The 19,355-nt window shown below is 33.3% G+C and overlaps 4 protein-coding genes across 5 annotated transcripts in view; 2 read left to right on the top strand and 2 right to left on the bottom strand.

Moving 5' to 3' along the window:
- LOC136417311 (mid1-interacting protein 1-like) overlaps nucleotides 1-19,355 on the bottom strand; it is a 223,246-nt gene that overhangs the window by 16,386 nt on the left and 187,505 nt on the right. The window lies entirely within an intron of this gene.
- Srp72 (signal recognition particle 72) overlaps nucleotides 1-19,355 on the top strand; it is a 257,370-nt gene that overhangs the window by 209,860 nt on the left and 28,155 nt on the right. The window lies entirely within an intron of this gene.
- On the top strand, nucleotides 472-10,633 carry Ptp69D (Protein tyrosine phosphatase 69D). 2 transcript variants are annotated; one of them, XM_066402926.1, is made up of 7 exons: nucleotides 472-744; nucleotides 948-1,119; nucleotides 4,448-6,535; nucleotides 6,596-7,457; nucleotides 7,513-8,148; nucleotides 8,202-8,435; nucleotides 8,727-10,633. In XM_066402926.1, the coding sequence occupies exons 1-7, from the start codon at nucleotides 669-671 to the stop codon at nucleotides 8,793-8,795; spliced, it is 4,137 nt and encodes a 1,378-aa protein (XP_066259023.1). In that variant the 5' UTR covers nucleotides 472-668; the 3' UTR covers nucleotides 8,796-10,633. The 2 variants fall into 2 exon arrangements, with proteins under 2 accessions (XP_066259023.1, XP_066259022.1); XM_066402925.1 differs by having other exon boundaries at nucleotides 4,448-7,457.
- LOC136417309 (uncharacterized) lies at nucleotides 10,630-18,114 on the bottom strand. The gene is made up of 6 exons (XM_066402952.1): nucleotides 17,970-18,114; nucleotides 11,814-12,033; nucleotides 11,446-11,766; nucleotides 11,308-11,394; nucleotides 10,951-11,252; nucleotides 10,630-10,898 (listed from the first exon to the last, which is right to left on the bottom strand). The coding sequence occupies exons 1-6, from the start codon at nucleotides 17,978-17,980 to the stop codon at nucleotides 10,712-10,714; spliced, it is 1,128 nt and encodes a 375-aa protein (XP_066259049.1). The 5' UTR covers nucleotides 17,981-18,114; the 3' UTR covers nucleotides 10,630-10,711.

Genomic DNA, 19,355 nt, shown 5'->3' with positions numbered 1-19,355 from the left:
ATGAAATGTGGGTCGCATTCAATACTGCTCGTCTTTCTCTCTGCCTACGCTTTATTTATTTTATATTAATTAAATTCCGTATCCCCTAATTAACGAGAAAGTACTAAAAGTACGTCTAAAATCCTGCATATTTGTAAACTAGCAATTTTGAGCTTTCTGCCGTAAGGAATTACACAGTACGGAAAATACCCTGGTGACTAATTTACAGAAACATTCAACAAAACGTGAATTACTTGTACGTTTTATCACTGTAATTATAATAATTATTAAACGCATTATTTACTATATTAGATTTAATTATTAACTCAAATTCTCATTAATTGATAAATTGATAATTCTGAAGAAAAAAAGCTAAAAATTCTAATACGTTACTTGTGTTGCCATCTAAAATCCATCTCTATAACCTGCAAAAAATTCCCGAAAGCTCCACTATTGAACATTGAACAAAGTGCCTCCCTCTGTCAGAGCCAAGCAACAGTCTTTCTAATTTCCAATATGGTTTCCATAACAAAGTAGTCGGCAATATAAAGTTGTAAAAATGTCTAATGAATCTTCGATAATAGTACAGACGAAATGAAGTTGTTAAGTCTAAACTTCCCTTAAACCATAGTGCTCATTAATTACTAACTTTAGTGCCAGTTAGAATAGTACTTAACAGGGAATTCAACATGTTAAGCCAAGCCCTTTGCCAGTACACAATAATCGTCTTGCTCTTGTATCCTTTGGTTTATGGAAATCCGATAGGTAGGTCTATTATAAGTCTCCCATTACTTCATTTAATACATAAACTTTTATGAAAAGTGTATCTCACTTTACAAAACTCATAATATTACTGATGTTGATGTCATATCACTCTCAATAACAGGAAGTTCTTATTGTTTTGTCCAGCCCATATGTAAATAAACACTGACTAGTAAGTTTATATTTAAACATCTAACCTTTCGCAGAAGAATTCTCGCAAGTTGATAAAGAGCTGAACATGACCATTGAAGTGCTGAAATACGAGAACCCTTTACGCTTACCCTTAGGAGAAAATGTCACTGTTATATGTAAAACTAAATGGATGTTGAGTCATATGCTATGGACTTTTAATGAGAAAAATGTATCGGATCAGGATGGGTAAGTCCGGTTGTAAATCCCTAAGAATTTAAAATGTTTTAGAGATTTATATAATTAAAAGATTAAACAACTAGCCCTTATACAAAGTGCTTCAGAACTATGGGATTAAACTTCTAGGGATTATTCAGTGCAACAATAGAAGACATTGAAGTATAAGAACCGATGTCCAGAAATTTCTGTCTAAGGCACTACTGACTTATGATACTTTAAGACACTCATGTGCAAAAATATGTTTTATTGAATTTGAGTATGTTTTATTTTGTTTGTACAAAGTAACACTACAATAATTGTTCAAAATGTCATCCTTGAACTTTAATCCACCATGTTTAAGGGAGGTACATAGTTTCTGCCAATTTGGTTAAAAAAAATTGACAATTATTTTGAAGGACTTCAAATGCCGCATCCAGTAATTAATGGAAATGTCCTTGAACTTGAATACACGTGTTAAGTACTTTTTGTAAATGTTTATTTCAGCAAAGGCTGATAATAGAAATCCTTGACCCTCAATTTGACATATTTACGTTTATTTTGAACAATTACTGTAATGTTATTTTGTACAAATAAATTAAAATGAAACATACTAAAACTTGATAAAACACATTTTTACATTTAACTATCTTAAAGCGTCATAAAGGGTAGCACCTTAGGGAGACATTTTCAGAAGTGGGTTCTTATACCCAAATATCTTCTATCGTTGCATTGAAAAATCCCTAGAAGTTTGATCCCATAGTTCTGATTCCTCCTATATTTGTCTTAAAGCTATAGTATACATCTTGGGCCTTTCAAATATCTGAAAGGTGTTCCCCCATTTCAATTTTTAAGTTATCTAATTTTTGTCGTTTTTATTGATTTTTTACAAAATCAAACGCATTTTAGAGTGGAAATGTACAATTTCTTGAAACGTTTTCATTTCTTTCATAAGGTACAGTAGCAGCCAAAAATTTGTAAATTTTCTGAATTTAAATATTTATTAGAAATGGCACCTTTTTTTTCTAATATTTTATTAATATAACTTTTCAAATAATGGTTAAGTATTTTTGTAAAATTAAACAAATGTTCTAGTCTAAAAATAATTACAGGGAATAATGATATTCTTGAGTGAGAAAAGTTTGGAAACTAATTTTCAAAAATAAAATTACTAAAAATAAACATTTGATTAAAAAAAACTCAATATTTTGTGGCATATCCCTTAGCTTCAATCACAGCTAAACACCGTTTATGCATTGAACCCACAAGATTTTCACATACACTAACAGAGATTGCCTTCCATTCCCATTGAAGAACTGCAAATAATTGTGTGTTGTTAGAAACGTCAGAAGTACTGATTCTTTTCCCTACTTCATGCCAAAGATGCTCTATGGGATTAAAGTCTTTGATTGAGAGAGACACTTTAAAATAGGAACATTATTTTCTTCTATCCAGTTTTTTAACAAACGCGAGGTGTGCTTTGGATCTTTATCATGTTGAAAAATCCATTGGAGAGGCATTTCCCATTCTACAAATGGAAGCAAATGATTCTCCAGTACCTCTTTATATTTAAAAAGACTCATAATAGTATTAATATCCATTAGGGGACCCACTCTATATGAGGAAAAGCAATCTCAAACCATAACATTACCGCCATCATGCTTCAGGTAGGAATTTGATACTTTTGTTGAAAACTTCCTACGGGACGTCGTATGTACTATATTCCATCGCATCTAAATGGTTGAAATTTACTTTCATTGCTGAATAAAACAGTGCTCCATTTTGTCGCTGTCCAGTTCAGATGATTTTTTGCAAAGTGCAAAGGGCTTTACAATTCTTTTTAGAAATTAGAGATTTCTTAACAGGCCTTCGTCCATAAAGTCCTAGATTGTTTAATGTCCTCTTTACAGTTCGTATTAACACTTTAATGTCATAGTTTATGGACAATTCTTTCGTAATATCAACAGCCGTTAATCTCGGATTTTCATTTGATAAGTTTTTGATGATCCTTTCTGCTTTAGTTGAAAACTTTTTAAGCCAGTCACATTTATTCTTATTATTAGTAGTATGGTCTTTGCGATGCTTCTTTAAAATCTTGGAAACACTACCTTTTGGCACTCGCAAGATTCTTGAAATGTCGGTTATACCCTGACCGCTTAAATGTAACTCCACCATTTTATTCTTCAATTCACTCGAAAAACATTTAGTTTTAGGCATATTGCTTTAATGAAGAAAGAATAATTTATGACGTTTATCCGATATGAACAAATAACAATTTGTTTTTGACATCAGTTTCCAAACTTTTGGCTATCGACAAAATGAAAATAAATAATAACATTCCTTGGAATCATAAACACCTTTTTTGTTATTGAACGTGGCTATATGTTTATCATTATACTAAAGAAAATTGATTTTTCATTAGGAATACTAAAATAATTCAGAATTAAATAAGTTGCCAAACTTTTTATCGCTACTGTATATGGTATAATATTCAATTTTCATTATCTTAGAGGAAAATAGCTAGGAGGTCTTCAATTCATGAGGTTTTGTTATGTCATTTTAGAAAAACTATATTAAAACTCACAAAAAACACTTGGTACAAACTTAGAAAATACAGTTTTTATTTGTATTTTTTCTCCAGAGACTAATTTATTTGTTCATAGGCACAATGGCAATGGTAAAACTAAATCCAAAACTTTAACATTAGAATATATTAAATTCCTCAGCTTGAGGTGATAAAAATCGTATGTTAAAAAACTTGAACTTGTCTTTATGACGAAATTATATATTTATTTAAAACCTTGAACGATCCCTAAATGAGTTAAGTAAAATCTATTATTTATTTTTTTTAAGTTATAAAAGAAAAAATAAATCGTCACATAACTGTAATTTCGCCAATGTAAATAAATTAGACAAATTGGATTTTTTATTGTACCTAATTTCGTCACTTGTTTTTTATAAGATGTATAGTTGTGCCATCAATATTATATTAAACTGACTATGCAATAAAATATCAAAGTTCACTCAAATAATATGTGATTCAACGCTAAGTACGTGTCTGTCCGTTTCCGTTTCGATTTTACACGCATCTGAACTAAATAGTGAAAGGGCAAACCCAGGAACGATTTTGACAAACTGATAATTTTTTTGTTTCTAATTACATTTTTCTATACATATCAAAATTCCATAAATATCGAAATTAAACATGTAGATAACTTTTTGTTCATACACCCCTTTTAATTCTCATTAATTGCCTTATTTTAGCAGCAATTATACAAACCTGACGAAAATATAATGGTTTACGTTACCACTATCACAACATTATTATTGTTTGAGACACTGAACATACTTTTTGTTACAGGTTTATGTTAGAAATGGAGAGTGAGAATATTAATAAGGAATCAGGAAATAAATTTGAGGTGTCAATACTCCATATTCTAAATATAAATTTTAATCATGTAGGGAAGTATGTGTGTCATGCAACAAATCAAGACGCTAATGATTTAGACTTATCTGATATTGAACTGAACGTAACAAAGCTTGTTCGCATTTTGAAAATCACTCCGCCAATTTATACGAAAATTTACAATACTGTTCACTTGGAGTGCTTTGTTGAGGGTTACCCAATTGATTCAATAACTTGGTACAAAGATGGTAATGCATTGCCTTTTGATATGTGGAATACTACATCTGTTAATGATACTGTATCAAGTTCTACACTGCAAATACAAGTTACTAAAAAAGATAATGGGACCTATTCTTGTGTGGCTCGCAATGAAATATCAAACACAGATGCCTCAACTGCGATTTTGGTGCTTGATAAACCCCAAGTGAATATTGATGTCATCAAACCTATTGGCACTAATAAGATATTTCTTAACTGGACTCTAAATGATGGCAATAGCCCTAATGAGCTTAAATATATAGTGCAGTATAAGTCTGAAAATGATTCTGAATGGATTTTTTATAGATCTGATATAAACAATACTCAAAACTCTTTAATTTTAAATGTAGAAAAGAACAACTCATTGTACACTGTAAGAATTATGGCTAAGAATCCTCAAGGAGAAAGCCCATATTCCACCAGTGAAACTCTTAAAATGCTAGACGAAGAACCGATATTTGTACCAGAAATAACAGTAACAGGAGTCACCTCTATCTCTATATCTCTTAAGTGGACAGTGCCTCCAGAAAAATTCAGAGATCATATCCATTACTACAACCTCATAATGAGGTCCTACAATACGTCCCAAAAACTTGAAGCTGTCCAGCCAGCCAAATCAGATCTTGTCTATCTATTTTTCGATTTAAACTCTGCTACAACTTACAGTTTTCAAGTAGCTGCCTGCAGCGACTATAGCCGTGAATGTGGGCCTTGGTCAGAAATAGTTAACGGTACCACAATGGATGGTCAGTCTGGACCGCCCTCAAATGCATCAGTAGAGTGTCGATTTGACAACATAAGCCATACAAATTTTGTCCATGTCTCTTGGGAGCCTCCTCGAGACCCTCATGGGAGTATTCAGTCTTACAATGTGCATTTAGTAGGCAGTGCCAGGTTTGTCAATGAGCAAGGTGAGCTGGATAATGTAACCTGGGGCCCAAAAGTAGCGAGCATTAGCGAAATTAACTTATCTACAAGATTTTATAATGTATCACCTAACACCAATTACACAGTGGAAATATCTGGGGTAACAAGACTAAGGAAAAGTGGCACCCCTGTTACATTATCCTGTCAAATGCCCCCGACTCTGCCTGATAAGCAAAAACTTGCAAGAATTCACTGGAAAAAAATGGAGGAGCAGCAAGGAAAGTGGATGTTTAAGCTTTTTATACCAAAAATCTCGGAAAGAAACGGACCAATATGTTGTTACAGAATTTATTTAGTGCGTATGGAAGCGCAGCAAAAACTTTCAGAACTTCCCTCTCCTGAAGATTTGACCATCATGAGTTACCAGGAGGCCCATCGCACCCCTAAAGGAGGCGCCTATGTTGCGGAAATGTTTAGTAGTTCAAGTTTTCACCCCGAGATATTTCTGGGCGATGACCACGTTCTAAATATTTCAAGCAGCGAATGTGATCAGTGTATAGGCTTGAGACCATACAATACCCCTAGAGAAGAAAAACAAAAAGATAAACTGCTGAATAAAACTGCTGGGGATATAGCAAATCGTGTACGGAGAGATGAAATGCTTAGTGACCCACTGCCTCCTTGCGATGGAAATTTAGACATTAATAGTAATTACACTGGGTTTGTTGAGATTATTGTCCACAGAAATTCGGACCCGATTTTTCTGGCAGCATACAGCAATTACTTAGACATGATGAATCCTGGACCAGAAGTTTTAGCAGCCCCAAGAACAGAAACTTTAAGTATGATATTCCAGGTCTTGTGTGTATTAATGGTGGTAATTCTGTTCCTTCTTGGAGTACTTTGCATATTGCACAGGTATACTAAACAAGCGCACGCACAAGCGGTTGAAATGATTACGTTTAGAACGTCTCTTAGGAATCTTCGGGGACGACAGAGGTTGGTTTCCCTGAATCCCCCCGATATAAGCCCCATTAACAAATTGGAACTGGTGGCGGCTTATGTAGAGCACCATAGGGATTCAGATTATGGTTTTCAACAAGAGTTTGAGCTTCTTCCAGACCGTTTTTCTGATCGCACTACCAGAGCTTCCGATAGCAAGGAAAACATTTATAAAAACAGATATCCAGACATTAAGGCGTTTGACCAAACAAGGGTTAAGTTGTCCCAGGTTGACAGTATTGCTGGATCAGATTATATTAACGCCAACTTTGTAATGGGATATAAAGAACGTAAAAAATTCATTTGTGCGCAAGGCCCTATGGACACCACGGTAAATGAATTTTGGAGAATGATCTGGGAACAGCACTTGGAAATGATATTAATGCTAACCAACTTGGAGGAATACAGCAAGACAAAATGTGCAAAATATTGGCCAGATAAAAGTGACGGCGATAAAGTTTTTGGTAAAATAACTGTCATTCATGTACAAGAAACTCGGTTCTCAGATTATATTGTCAGAGACCTCAAGATAGTTAAAGCAGGAACTGGGAAAGACATAGAAGAAAGGCGTATTACCCAGTACCACTATTTAGTCTGGAAAGACTTCATGGCTCCTGAACACCCTAGCGGTATTATCAAGTTCATAAAAAGAGTTAATGAAGCTTATTCCATTGAAAAAGGTTGCATCTTAGTACATTGTAGTGCCGGTGTTGGCAGGACTGGTACTTTAGTAGCTCTAGATTGTCTGCTTCAACAACTACGAGAGGAAGGACAAGTTTCTATTTTCAATAATATCTGTGATTTAAGACACCAAAGAAATTTCTTAGTGCAATCTTTGGTAAGTTTTAATTAGTATCCTTGAATTATTTCGCTTATTTTTTTGAAAATTATAGAAACAATACATTTTTATTTACCGTGCACTAATGGAAGTGGCCCAATATGGAGACACCGAACTCGCAGTAAACGATTTGAAGACTTCTGTAGACCGACTCCGCCAAGTGGATAAAGATGGTGGCAAATGCAGGCTCGAAGATGAGTTTGAGAACATGATAAATGCTTTTGAAGATAGGAAATCTTGTTCGGTGGCTAGTGGAGAAGAAAACCGAGATAAAAACCGATCAGATGCTGTCCTTCCTTATGATAGAAACAGGGTCATACTAACCCCGCTATCAGGCAAAGAACATTCCACTTACATTAACTCTTCATTCATCGAAGGATATGACAATAGCGAATCTTTCATTATAAGCCAAGATCCAATGGAATCAACCATAAACGACTTTTGGCGAATGATTTCTGAACAGGGAATCAGCGTAATTGTGATGCTTTCTGAATTGGGAGAAGGAAAATGTGCTAGGTATTGGCCAGAAGAAGGTTCTGAAGCTGTTTACGACCATATCACCGTGAGGTACGTGCAAGCCGAAACCTGTCCTTACTACACCAGAAGAGAGTTTTATGTGAAAGGAAGAGATCTGGAAGAACATAAAGTTACGCATTTACAGTACCATGGATGGCCTACTGTTGATGGAGAGGTACGAGATTAGTGAATGTCATTAAATACGTTTGAGTGAGATTTTATTTTCAGGTCCCAGAAGTAACTAGAGGTTTAATCGAATTAGTCGACTACTCTCAAATGGCCATGATAAAGACAGGGTGTTCTCCTTCCATGGTCGTGCATTGCAATTTGGGCTCTGACAGGAGCTCAATGTTTGTGGGGCTTAGCATTTTGGTGCAGCAGCTGCGAACGGAGCGTCGAGTTGATGTTTTCACAGTTACAAGGAAATTGAGATCCCAGCGACAGGCTCTTATAAACACCTATGTAAGTATAGGATAATACATTCCTTTTAAACAAGCTTTTTATGATTTTTTTAAGTGATTTTTCTGAACAAAAAAAATCGAACAAATCTTAAAAATTCGACTTTGAAGTTCTATTGAATATTAAAGTTAAAAGTGAAAAAAGTTGTATGTTAAAATATATCTTTGATATTTTTTTGCATTCAAATAACTAAAACACTATTTTTTTCCAAATATTCCAAATTTTAAATATTTTATTTAAGTGACTTTAACTTAATATGTCTTTATCCTTCTTTGAAAATCTCAATTGTTGCAGGCACAATACGAGTTTCTTCACCGGGCCATAGTAAATTATGCCGAGCTTCATGGTCTATGTGAGTCATAAACAATTTATACATTTTTGTGCCATATATGATAAATCATTCCAAAAAAGAGCCATAGTTGGTTTTAGAGGATGTTTGGGTATTTTTATATGTGCTGTACTTTTATATATATTATATTATGTATTCTTAGTAATCTTGTAAATTAAAACATGTTTCCAGTAAAAACCATGGCATGGTTTTGAAAACCAAAGTACTCAACTATAGCTCGTCTAGTAGATTTTTAGTAATACTAATTATCCCATTTCCTTCACCGCGAAAATAATATGTGAAAGAACTATTTTGCTCAAATTTTATTATTTTTTTAACACACAAAATTAGTACATTTAGAATAGGAAACGTTCGATGTTTGTGATTTTTCAAGAAATGCGGATTTTTATTTTCGTCATGACATTAATAATTTAAGTAGTAGTTTTTCACTAACACTGTAGGCAATCGTTTAATCCTAAATACATAATATAAATCGTTCTATTTCTACTTAATAATAAGTAGTTTATAGTCTTAGTACAATCTACAGGATACTCTAACCTTGTACGTTTTAAAATAATAAAGCAGTACTCATTAAATCAATTCCAGCCAACATATCCAGAATCTTATGGACATTAGAAGGCTATCCTGTACGATTAGTATTTCACTTCCTAGAGTAAGAAGCAATTTGTAGGTCGTTTGTGAATGCTCGGCTTTTATTTTTATCTGTGTTTTGTCGATATTAAATAGGCATTTTTTATACAAGTCTTTTAATTACTATATTGTTATTCACGTGCTCGGCTCGACTTACTCCCATATTCGACATTCATGCTCTAATCAATGTTGCAAAAGAATTGTCTATTTAGCATCGGCATAAAAGTACTCTTTTATATTAAAAGAGTATTCACCCTCCTTGAAATTTCATTTGCTTTCATTAATTTATTTTTTCTCCACATTATGCACCCAAAAATTGCATATTTCTGGTTTTATCATTTTATTTTTCTGCATTGTATATTTTTTAGTTTGTTTAACTCGTAGGCTAAGTAATTTCATATTTTTTGTGTTATTAAAGGCAGTGTTAGTGATATCTGTTTATTCTTTTATTACTATTTTTTGTATTATATTTTAGCTCTCTAGCACCGTTTTAGTAGTACATCGTGGCAGGGTTAAAAAGAGCAGTTTACTTCTTTCAAACTAAACAAAAGTTAAAAGATAAAAGTTCGAATTGCCTGATTCAACCCTGTACCGTAACATACAGTTTTAAGTTTGAGGAACATTTGATGAGGGTCTCTAGTTCAAATCGACTGATATAAATACTTACAACACAAACTATTTAAGAGTAGATTCTCACTTTTGTATCAATACAGTAACAATATTCACTGGGAAAATTTTTTCAAGTAGTTCCTGGCCGATACTGCCTATTTTTCCACAAATATTTGCTTGGCAGTTATTTTCAGACATATTCATTTTTTCGCTTTAGGAAGATCTGCACAAACTTCAAATAATAATTAAATCCAATGATTTATCTCCTTTTGTGTTTTTGGAAAATAATGGACAGGAATTAAGTTGCCGTTTCGCCGATTAATTATTAATTAATTAATTAATTATTAATTGAGATCTGAGCTATTATGATCATAAAGTCTTTATGCTTAAGTACATTTATTTACTTTGTATAGTTTTAATAACCAATGTGTATTCGTCTTTTTAAGTAAGTTATTTCTTTGTGTATATAAGTTCGTTAACTGTATTTTAAATGAAATACAAAATTAAGACTGTAATGTATATGCGATTTTTGCAGCTGAAAATATTTATTTATACGTTTTTCCGTTCAATTATTTTGCCATTTTTATTTCTTATAATAAAATATTCATGCATACTTAAACTGTTTTATTTCCTTTAGAGCTTTAATAAATAAATAAGTTAATAAATAATGAATGAATGGCTTTGGTAGCTTCTAAAATTTCTTATTGACAGTAATCTTCTTGTTCTGATTCTTATTGGGGGGTTTCCGGGTTTGATTGATAGCATTGGGCTTCTTTTTCCTGCAAGGAATTGCTGTACACTGCAATTGCTTATTAGCATACTTGGCCGAATTTTTAATGTATCTGCCGAAAGTCCCTGGAGCAACACGTTTTAGTAGCCTAGAAAATATACAGTAAACCTAGATATGTTAACATATCTATCTTACTATACTTGTAAAATCTGTTCTCTTCTAACTCAAAAGATCTAGCAGTTTTTGTCAGCTCACATGCAAATCTTTCAGCACAATTTCCCTCAATCGCATTCAAGGCAAACCTGGCGAAGTCATCTAGTTGTTCCTTTTTTTTAATTCCATTTCCAACTTTGGGTTTCGAAATGCTCCCCAATTTAGGCAAAAGAGACATCACCACGTACATCACGGCCATACCTAGGAATCCTGAAATCGCCATAAATAATGGATGTTCCATCGGCTTCATTTCTTTTTTGTCTTCTGGGTGCTGAATTGTTATGTTATGCTAAAAAGGGAAATAAATCTACTGAAGAATTCATAGCTTATGTTCCCCTTCGTACCTGATGGTGATGTGAGTGGTACGTATATGGAGGTTTATATGTACTGGTCTCTTTGGGATGATGATAGTGCTGTAAATGGTGACTAGCCTAAATTGTTTATCGGTAAATTTAGCACATAGCAGAACTTTTCCTACTCACATAATGATCATCTGAAGGCTGCGAAGTTATCTCATCAGTGAAGCTCTTTATAGGGTAATAATAGTAGTAGTATCCGGAATCTTCACTTACAGCTTCATGATTAGGATGCATGTCTGAATGAAGGTCGTGGTCATGATGCTTGTAATTGGCAATGTTCGGTGTTTCTGTTGGCTCTTCTTCATCTATGTGGTGGACTAATGCTTGTACCAACCCACTATCGCCAGTATCTAACTTTACAGTGTCGCCCTTAGTCAAAGCTTGCTCATAAATGGCTGCAAGCTCTCCTTTTGTAAGTTGCAGTGGAGGGACTCCATCCGTATGCTAAAGTCTTTTTTACTTCTGTATTCGGAGACAAAGGCAATACATACCTGATGACTCCTACGATGAAACTTGGAGTTTCCTTGTTGCTTCAATGGTTCATTAACTTCAGTTGTACTGAAAATTTGGAATTGCCTGAGGTTTCTTAAACTTCTGACTGCGTTTTCTAGGTATTCACTAGTAGCATCTCCACATTTGCTTAGGCGGGCAGTTATTAGCAAAGTTGTGAGTATTAAGCTAGGATAATGGGGCCTCTTAAAAATGCGCCATCTTAAAATAAAAAATTTATTGGTGTGTTAACTATATTTCATAGATATTAAGAAGATTAAAACTCGGGCTACATGCGATAATATCTTTTACCAAATTTTTACATATACCACAAGTGTGCATATACATAAGTATGTGTGTAAATCGAGGTATTATTAATAGTAGCAGCAATGGCTATTGAGTTAAATTTACTTTTATTTTTATGCTATTAGCAGAAAATTAACATTTATTGAACTCGTGCTTTTGAAAAACGCATAAATGAATTAGTTCGTCACCTTGCCATGTAATTCTTAATTTAGGTTTGTGTCCTATTGTAAAAATTAACTAAATTTTTTAAATCACTTTTATGTATCGAAACGGTTAGTGATTACGAGAACTGCCAGAAACAGCCCACATTGTTAACGAAATCGAAGTCCTACATTTAAGGTGTTGTACAACGCAAAGAAACAGGGTGCTCCAAAAGAAAAAACATAATGGCTACCGAACTTCTTATTTTAAGTAGAACACCTTATGTAATTGGTATTTTTTGGGTTATACGTTGAATTCTACGTCAATTAATCGTAGCATATCCTATGTATAAATTATAATAAAGCAAAGAAAATATTATTAGTTTATTGTCAGAAAATATATACACATATCAAACACTATGACATAAAATTATTGTTGCCACTATATATGGCATTAACTGTTCTTAATATATTAACTATACCTATCTAGGAACAACTTTTGCCACTAATGGCTTGTACATATTGAGATTCACTTTTTATTATTAATACTATATTTAAATGTGGCATCATAAGTACCTAATCTATTTTGATGATTTCTTAGTAAAAAGTTACAACAATTCTTAAATTATTACTAGGAATAACATTATTGTTTTGAATCATTAACATTTTTATTAAATTTGAACATGTCTTAATTAACAACATTAATTTAACAATTGTTATGAGTAACTTCACAGCCCAATTTATTATTATTATACTTATTGAACACAATATCTAGCAGTCTTTTATAATACTCATCATCAAGAATGTTTGTGAAAATATGTTTGCCACAAAGGTGAAAAAACAAATGATAGGTGCAATTTAACAGAATATAAAAAAAAACAATTTGAAATTCAAATCAAAATTAACAAATACCTAATAACATTAAAATACTATCATATCAACTTAAAATATTTTTGAAGTACCTAGATAATTTACAAAGAGCCTTTTTTAAGGGTAGGAACTGACATAGTACTAAGTTTCCCTTTCTTCTAATTTTGATAGCTATTGACTTGATCCTTGGCAACTGATATGTTGACATGTCTATGCGAACTCTTATAAAATTTTTGGCACTGCATTTTTGTTTTTTCTGTCCATCAATGTTGACACAATGAACATAAATCTCCACATGGATTTAAAATGATAAGGGTCTCATCATTAGGATCCTTTTTGGGGTCGACCAGTTGGCAGGAGAAAGAGCTCTTTGAGATAGCTGCGTTCCTTCCTAACAATGTCAATTGTGTGTTTGCATTGGGCCTTGAGTGCTAAGTAATGATTGATGCACATATATTGATGTACCTTTAAGGTACCAGCTTGGAAAAGGCTATCATCATGATCATCAGTATCTGAAGATGTCCATTGATCAGAAAGATTGTTGTCTTCTGAATGAGTGTTATAATCAGAAGAGGTATCATCAGGATGAACATAATCTGGTCCAGCAGAATTGTCATCATCAGAAAAACTGTCGAAATTAACAAGAGAAGGATCGCCTATAGAGACAGAGTATTTCTTAAAATGAGCATTATCCTTTGAAGCAGCACCATTCTCATAAGGAATGTCATCATCCAACGAAGAGTAATCATCATCAGAAAAAGTGTCGTTACAGTTTGAAGGAGGAATATACATTTCACCTAGAGAAGAATCACTGTAATCCATATCACCATAATCTTCAGAAGAAGTTTCATGTTCTGTGTCAGAGTATGAATAGAAATCTTCGGAGGAATTTGAGCTGAGCTCACAGTGATTTAACCCAGGTTCAAACTGATTTAAGCTGTTGTTAGAGTGAGTTAGGTCAGATTGGGAGTGGCTTGAGTCAGATTCAGAAAAATTAGATTCAGACTCAGAGCTTGAGCAAGGATATACAACTTCTACCTGCCATTCCATATTAAAATCTAGATCACTGCTGGAGTTGCTCCCAACATCACTTCCATCATCACTCTCAATTTCACTTCCAATATCAGACCAAAACTCACTTTCATCCTCTTCATTACTTGAATCCTCTTCATCACTCGAATCCTCTTCATCACTAGAATCTTCTTCATCACTACAATAGATATCAATGGCAGAATCCGAATCACTCATTTTCTTATGATTGTCGCACGTTTATGCTTTTGTACAAGGGTAAATTGTATGAAATGCTGGTATGTGCCTGGAAATGTTGCTGAGAAATTGTAGAACAACTAAACAGCAACTCCAGCCCTGCTACCATGCAAATTGCAAGTACCACAGGCCACAAAGAGGAACAGCCAGCGTTACCGTTGTTTGTGACTTGACTCATTTATTTTGGAGATAACTTCTGTTTACACTCTCACTGCTGTTTAGTGTGTCCTGTAATCTGTAATTTTAGACGCTTCCTTTTGACTTGTTATTTCGGATTAGGTGAGCACGTGACTTTAAAATTACATTAACATTACAAATCACGTGACACCCAAATCATAACACTTTTGAATTTGAAATAACAATTGGAAAACAACTGACTAGCGACAGTGACTCCCGTACACAAGTGTTAGGTTATATTCTTTATTCATAATTTTAAATGTAGTAGAGGAGGGAAAATCACTGTAGGTGTCTTCGAATACATATTAATCCAGTAGAATAGTGAGAACAGCGTTAGGAATGGTTTTGATTGGATTTATAATACGGGAGTGGTATGAAAACTAATCATTATTGAAATTATTAATTATGAAGCTTTTGGGCTTTTAAAATAATGTCTTATTACTGAGTTTTATCCTGCTAAATTGAGATTCATCAGTTATACTTTACCATTTGAGGCATGATCATTGTTATTCTTCCAGAGCTCTTATTCTCGAGTAATATGTGGAAAAGACGTCATCAAAACCCAAAATAAAACAAGCAAAAAATGAAAACTTCTGCGTTTTTACACGCACGTTCGTTGTATTGTCACTTTGGAGAGATTAATTTAACTTGGTGCGAACCAGGCAAGATATCTTATGAGTTTTTGGCAATTAATAATATATGCTCTTGCCGAGAAACTCTCACATGACATATGAGAATAAGGGATCAGAACCCTTTTTTATCTATAATTAAGGAAGAATGACAATAATCCCGTTGGTAAATTATTGCAGAAATGTATGACTAAAAGGGACAAGTTGTATTAGGGTTATTCGAGCAAGGTAATTTTACATTACAGGGTCTATCGTTTAATGATAGACAGCTAAGGTAGGTATGGGGACGTTAACGTAAAGACATCTGCGCATGAGCAGTGCGTTGGCTTTCAGGTGATCGTTGATTTTTCCTTTATAGGTGTACGTTAATTAAAATGTCTTTTGTGGGTGTTCATATGCTCACTGAAAGTAACCGAAAGTCCTCGTAAATATTCGAAATCGATCGAATAGGAAATAGAGATAGAGTACGACGACTATAATGTAGCCAAACTAATTGATTTGAGTTGTTTTTACATTTTTTGTAAATTTCTTAAGTTAATAGTGTGTGTTCCACTTTAATTAAATTTTAATTTTGTTAATATGAGATTTAAAATCGTCAATTAAATTAATATCATAGATAATCGTGTAAAAGATTTGTTCCAATCAATCAGAAAACCATCCCAGAACAGTTCGAGAACCCTTCTGGGCACCTCACACTACGGATTTGAACTCGAAATAAGCAATACGCTTGACCAGATGGGTTCTTGAACTGTTCAGAGACGTTTCTCTAGTGTGTTGAAACAAGCGTTAGATGTTTCGCGAACCACATATACCCGCAAACTTTAAACTAAACAATTTAGTCAACCAAATTCCAAACTTAAAGAAGTCACATGAATTATTCGTGCGAAGATAATATTAGCACCAACTATATGTCGAGGTTATCGGTAACTAATCAGACTTTTGAGTTGTGCTCAAAAAACGAATGCATAATAATAACAGTAAAAGTCAAATAGTTGCCACACCACCAAAAATGCTCTCATCCCTCATATTATGGATGATTTTAGGAGCAAAAACTTATGCTTAAATTGTCTTCAATATTCTGTACATATAGTATTTAGGATTTTTCGGACAAGAACTCTATTAAAAAAGTCGTGCATATTTCAGAAAAAAGAAAAATAATGCGGAACTCATTGTTCAAACCTGAATAATTTAAATTCATACCCACGTGCACCAAATCTCCTAAACGGTTCAAGAAATGTCGCAACTGCCTCGGACTTATTTTATTAAAGTAGCTAACTACAGAGCGATTCCTAAATACTTTGTGTAGGTAATTATTTCAGGGCGGATATATTTCTTACATCAAAATATAAATGGATTTTATTGATTTTTTCTGAAATATTTAGGCATCACCCTGTATAATAAAATATTAATACTCTTCACCAATTTTCTTAACAATCATTAACTTTAGCAAAAAACATCTTAATTAAAGAGTGTCCAGAATAATTCTTCGAATAATTTAAAAATCGAATTAAAATATACCTACGGTGCCCGCAAAAAAATTATGTCCATTTTAGAAAAAAAAATGGAAAACCGTTGACTAGACCGGTCATAACAATTTCTTTCGCAAAGATACAAAATCTCACACATTTCAAATAAACTTTTAATTATTATTGCGACCAATCTAGGCCTTAGATTCTTAAATACAGGGAGCAGAACTTTCTTGAGGAATCCCATTAAAATGGTGTGTATATACTGCCCTTGTACATAGTGGGAATGTGTTGATTGCACGGTGCTACCACAATTCCCGCGAAAGTTTCTATTTCCCAGGTTCAGGAATCTGAGCTCAGGTACTTATTCTTCATAATGAAATATCTTGTTTATAATCTTAAATTGATGTTACTGAATCTAAACTGTACTCAAAAGTTTTGATATTCGTTTCGATATGATCGATGTTCTTGGTTATGACATAGTATTCAATCAATTGAATTCTGTGCCACAGGAATGCAGGACATCCGCATATTTTATTGTCTTTTACAGGGACAGACATTTATCTATCAATAACCTGCAAAGTATCATCTATATAATCCTTGTTTATTGCATATAGCACATTTTTACCTCTAGATACCGTTAGGATGAGCCAAATTATACATATTTGCGGGGTTATTAAAGCGTGATAAACGCATTTGCGACAGACATCGGATACATCGAATGGATTTTTAAAATACTGTCCTCTTTATACACTTTTTATGTATATTTTAGATTACTTTAATACCTTTGCGACTTGTCAATTGAACAACCAAATTTTGTAGTTGAAGGTGTATCGTTAATTACATGATCATTATTTATATCAGTACATAATGCATTTGATTGCGTAAATAATTTAAAATATGCACGATGGTAAGATTACCTACCTGTAGTAATAATAAGTAAATGATTCGTTGCTCTTAAACGATAAAGTTACTTAAAAACCCTAATTTTTGCGCTTATTATATTTGTCGCACCTACACATAAATGCACGTCATTTATAAACATTTATAGTTTTATGCGTGATTTTTGCATAAAACTGTAAATTTTTGTATAAGGTAAGTGTCACACTGACTGCAGTTTTATATTGTATACATATATGTAGGTGTGCAAATAACCCAACAACTAGAGTTATTTTGGCAAATTTATATATACTTAATTACTTTCAAGAAATACAATTACAAGTTTCTAGATTTTTTTTGTATTTAACAAAATGTCCAGTCCCATAAACTACCATTCTGCGAAAAGTAAAGAAGTTTTTACTTACCCTCCGAACATCTTTAAGGTAAGTCATACGCATCTCAAAAATAACACAATTAAGGACAAAACCGGGTCTCTGTATAAGGAGTTGGTACCCAATGTTACCAGAGCAGTGTTACTGCGCGTTGTCGATGCTCAACTGACTGTAAAATTGCGCCAGCCGAAGAACCAGTAAGAAATACACATATGTATGTAGTCGTACCAGTATTAATAAAAATAAGAACTGCCTAAAAAAGAAAACGTCGCCGTGCATATATCGGTCAGCTTTTGCCTTACTTTTGGACATTCAACCACAGGGTATTGATGGTAATACTCTATGATTACTGTTTTATATCTGTAGTTATGTGGGTTTATTCATTCGGTTTATTCAAATTTACTTTTGTTTAGATTTAGTCACAAGGAATATGACCTGGTTGTGAGGGTTAGACACAAGAAATATCCATTTTTAAACTTAATTCGTCTCCTAATATGTACCTTTAGTCCAAGCGATTCAACATATGTGCAAGAAGTAACAACCGGTGAATCGCACACATTTCTTCGGTCCGGACACTTCTGACGGTCCAGAATCAGTTTACCTCTCTGTTGGAAAAGGCTTGACTGAGAACAGAGAGATTAGAGATTTTAAAACACTTCTCAAAGCGGTTAAGAGAAATGTCCGTTTAGTTGTGAATGTGGAGTGTTGGCGAGAAATTCACCCATCAGTGGTTGAAACTGATTTTAAACCTCAATTCGTAGCAAATCTATGGGAATCACCTAGTGTCTGTTTGGTTGTTACTTTCATTTAAATCTACGAGATCCAATTTCGAGTCAAGTAACCATTAGTGAAATGAATGGAGATTAATAGAGTCGCAATTGTGATCATAGTTTCAATGTTGGCGTGGGTGATACGAAATTTTGCATTAGACTTCAAGAGTGCCAACAGAATCGATGGGTCATTTAGATGATGTAATTAAAAAAAAAAAATTATTGTATTTCCTCAAGAACCATTTAGTTGATTTTTGCATAAAAATTTGTATATTTTATTTTGGTACGACAGCGACCAAAGTTGAGATGATTTATTTCATACACCAAAGACTATTTTGTAATAATTTATTCTTGTAAACTAACTTGTACTAAAAAGCCATAATAATTATTATAAATTAAATAACACGAGTACTAAACAGTTGACTAAACAGTTGATAAACAAATTGAATTGAGAATGATGAAAAACTTATTCTAAGCGTTCTACCAGATTTATTTACATCCGAAAACACCTTAATTGAATTGTCAAATGTGTAACTTGAAATACATTCAGCGATGCCAATTTTGTTTTTTAGTACGTTTTTCTCTTATATATTTATCATGTACTCGTTTGACTGAGACATTTTAAAATAAAAACAAAAGCAGATATACC

Source organism: Euwallacea similis, chromosome 27 (assembly GCF_039881205.1).
Source record: "Euwallacea similis isolate ESF13 chromosome 27, ESF131.1, whole genome shotgun sequence".
Taxonomy (NCBI): domain Eukaryota; kingdom Metazoa; phylum Arthropoda; class Insecta; order Coleoptera; family Curculionidae; genus Euwallacea; species Euwallacea similis.
Note: the sequence above shows the minus strand (reverse complement) of the source record. Positions and strands in the feature narration are given on the sequence as shown.

What these genes read in the sequence shown, in the direction of transcription:
- Ptp69D (XM_066402925.1), top strand. Translation starts at nt 669, where the DNA reads ATGTTAAGCCAAGCCCTTTGCCAGTACACAATAATCGTCTTGCTCTTG. An exon ending in GGTTTATGGAAATCCGATAG is followed by an intron (nt 745 to 947) that starts GTAGGTCTATTA and finishes AACCTTTCGCAG; the next exon opens with AAGAATTCTCGCAAGTTGAT. An exon ending in GGCCTACTGTTGATGGAGAG is followed by an intron (nt 8,149 to 8,201) that starts GTACGAGATTAG and finishes TTTTATTTTCAG; the next exon opens with GTCCCAGAAGTAACTAGAGG.
- LOC136417309 (XM_066402952.1), bottom strand. An exon ending in ACCACTCACATCACCATCAG is followed by an intron (nt 11,253 to 11,307) that starts GTACGAAGGGGA and finishes TTCCCTTTTTAG; the next exon opens with CATAACATAACAATTCAGCA. An exon ending in GAAGAGAACAGATTTTACAA is followed by an intron (nt 10,899 to 10,950) that starts GTATAGTAAGAT and finishes TATATTTTCTAG; the next exon opens with GCTACTAAAACGTGTTGCTC.